Raw genomic sequence first — 1625 nt, 5'->3', positions numbered from 1 at the left:
CAGGAAATACAGACACGTGGTGAGGAGAGTCCCCATCGCTGCCCACAGGTCCTCTGCCAGCAGCAGTGTTACCCCCTCCTCTGGGGTCTGCAGTGAGAAAGCGGGAAATGAGAGCCTCAGAGAAAGAGTAGGAGCCGTCCCTGGAGGCAGCTGAGAGCTTGAGAGGAAATCCCTGCGCCCAACAGGAAGGCCCTTCCCTCCCCACCTCCCTCTGCCCCTGCTCCTGGGGTTGCTCTCTGGGCTGTGGGTCCTGAGCACCCCCTGGTGTCCTGAGCGCCCCCTGCAGCCCAGCCCAGCTGTCTCCTCAGGGAGGTTTGTGTCTGGGCTCACACTGACTTCCTCTCACTGTGTCTTGCACAGAAATACACGGCCGTGTCCTCGGCTCTCAGACTGTTCAGTGTTACATAAACTTGGCTCTTGGACGTGTCCCTGGTGATGCTGAGGCGGGATTTCAGTGTTGGGTTGTAGTATGTACTTCCATCACTCCACACAACCCCGACCCACTCCAGCCCCTTTCCTGGAGCCTGGCGGATCCAGTGTACATCATAGCTCGTCAGAGAGAATCCAGATGCAGTGCAGGTGAGGGAGAGGGTCTGCGAGGGCTTCACCAGTCCTGGGCCCGACTCCTGCAGCTGCACCTGGGACAGGACACCTGGGGACAAGGAGCATCAGTCCTGTCAGTCACCTGCAGTCACAGCCATCCCATGACCCCTGTCTGACCCCTGACCCTCACCTTGGGGGGCTGTCAGCAGGCACAGGAGAAGACCCAGTAGCCTCATCTTCCTCTAGACCACAGCTCTGCCTTCCCAGAGACCTCAGCCCTGAGTGAGGAGAGAGCTGTGAGGCTGCACAGCCCAGGAGAGGATGTACCCTGGAGCTTGAACAGAAATTTGCATGTGGGTCAGCCTTTCCTATAAGTAGAGGGACTGAGGTCGATATTGACTTTGATATGAGTAACTACTACCAAAGCACAAGAAAAAGGGAGACTCTTGATTCTTGATGTTGGAACATTTTTATTCTGTTACTAGAGGCCCAGTGCACTAATTCGTGCAGCAGTGGGGTTCTTTGGCCTGGCTTGTGGGATTGGGCCGAAACCAGCAGTCCCACATCTCCCGAGGGGTCCCGGATTGTGAGAAGGTGCCGGCTAGGCGGAGAAACCCCACCTGTGCACAATCGGGGCTGGGGAGAGATGTGGGAGGTTGGCCAGCCAGGGAGGCCTGCGGGTGGGTTCCAAGGTATATAGGGAACATCTCCCTCAGTCCCTATTTGCTGGACCCCAGCAGCAAGCTACCCTTCTGGTTAGAGCATCTGCCCCCTGGTGGTCATTGCAGTTCTTAGCGAGTGGTTGATAGACCCTAGCTGATCATTCGCACATTACACTTAGATTGCTTGATTGAACAGCCAACCAGTGGTCCAGAAACTCAGCACATTAAGCTTTTATTATATAGGATAATACACTGTGAAAGCTCTTCCCTTATGAAAGCCCATTGCAAATTGCACAGACCCCTAGCTAATCATTTCAGAGATTATCATGTTTTAACCTGGAGAAAATACTAGAAATAAAAGCACTGATTATGCATGTGAACCGTTGAGAATCTCTCATATTTTAAATGATATGGAAGCCT

General features: G+C 53.8%; 1 gene segment (V, D, J or C); it reads right to left on the bottom strand.

Annotated features, from left to right (window-relative positions):
* Positions 1 to 326: 326 nt before the first annotated feature.
* LOC106726841 lies at positions 327 to 824 on the bottom strand. The segment is given in 2 exon segments: positions 327 to 652; positions 734 to 824. Coding segments are annotated over 2 exon segments (372 nt in total).
* Between the last annotated feature and the right edge of the window lie 801 nt (positions 825 to 1625).

This window comes from Myotis brandtii, unplaced genomic scaffold, assembly GCF_000412655.1.
Source record: "Myotis brandtii unplaced genomic scaffold, ASM41265v1 scaffold3206, whole genome shotgun sequence".
Lineage (NCBI taxonomy): Eukaryota > Metazoa > Chordata > Mammalia > Chiroptera > Vespertilionidae > Myotis > Myotis brandtii.
This window is presented reverse-complemented; position numbering and strand designations above follow the sequence as displayed.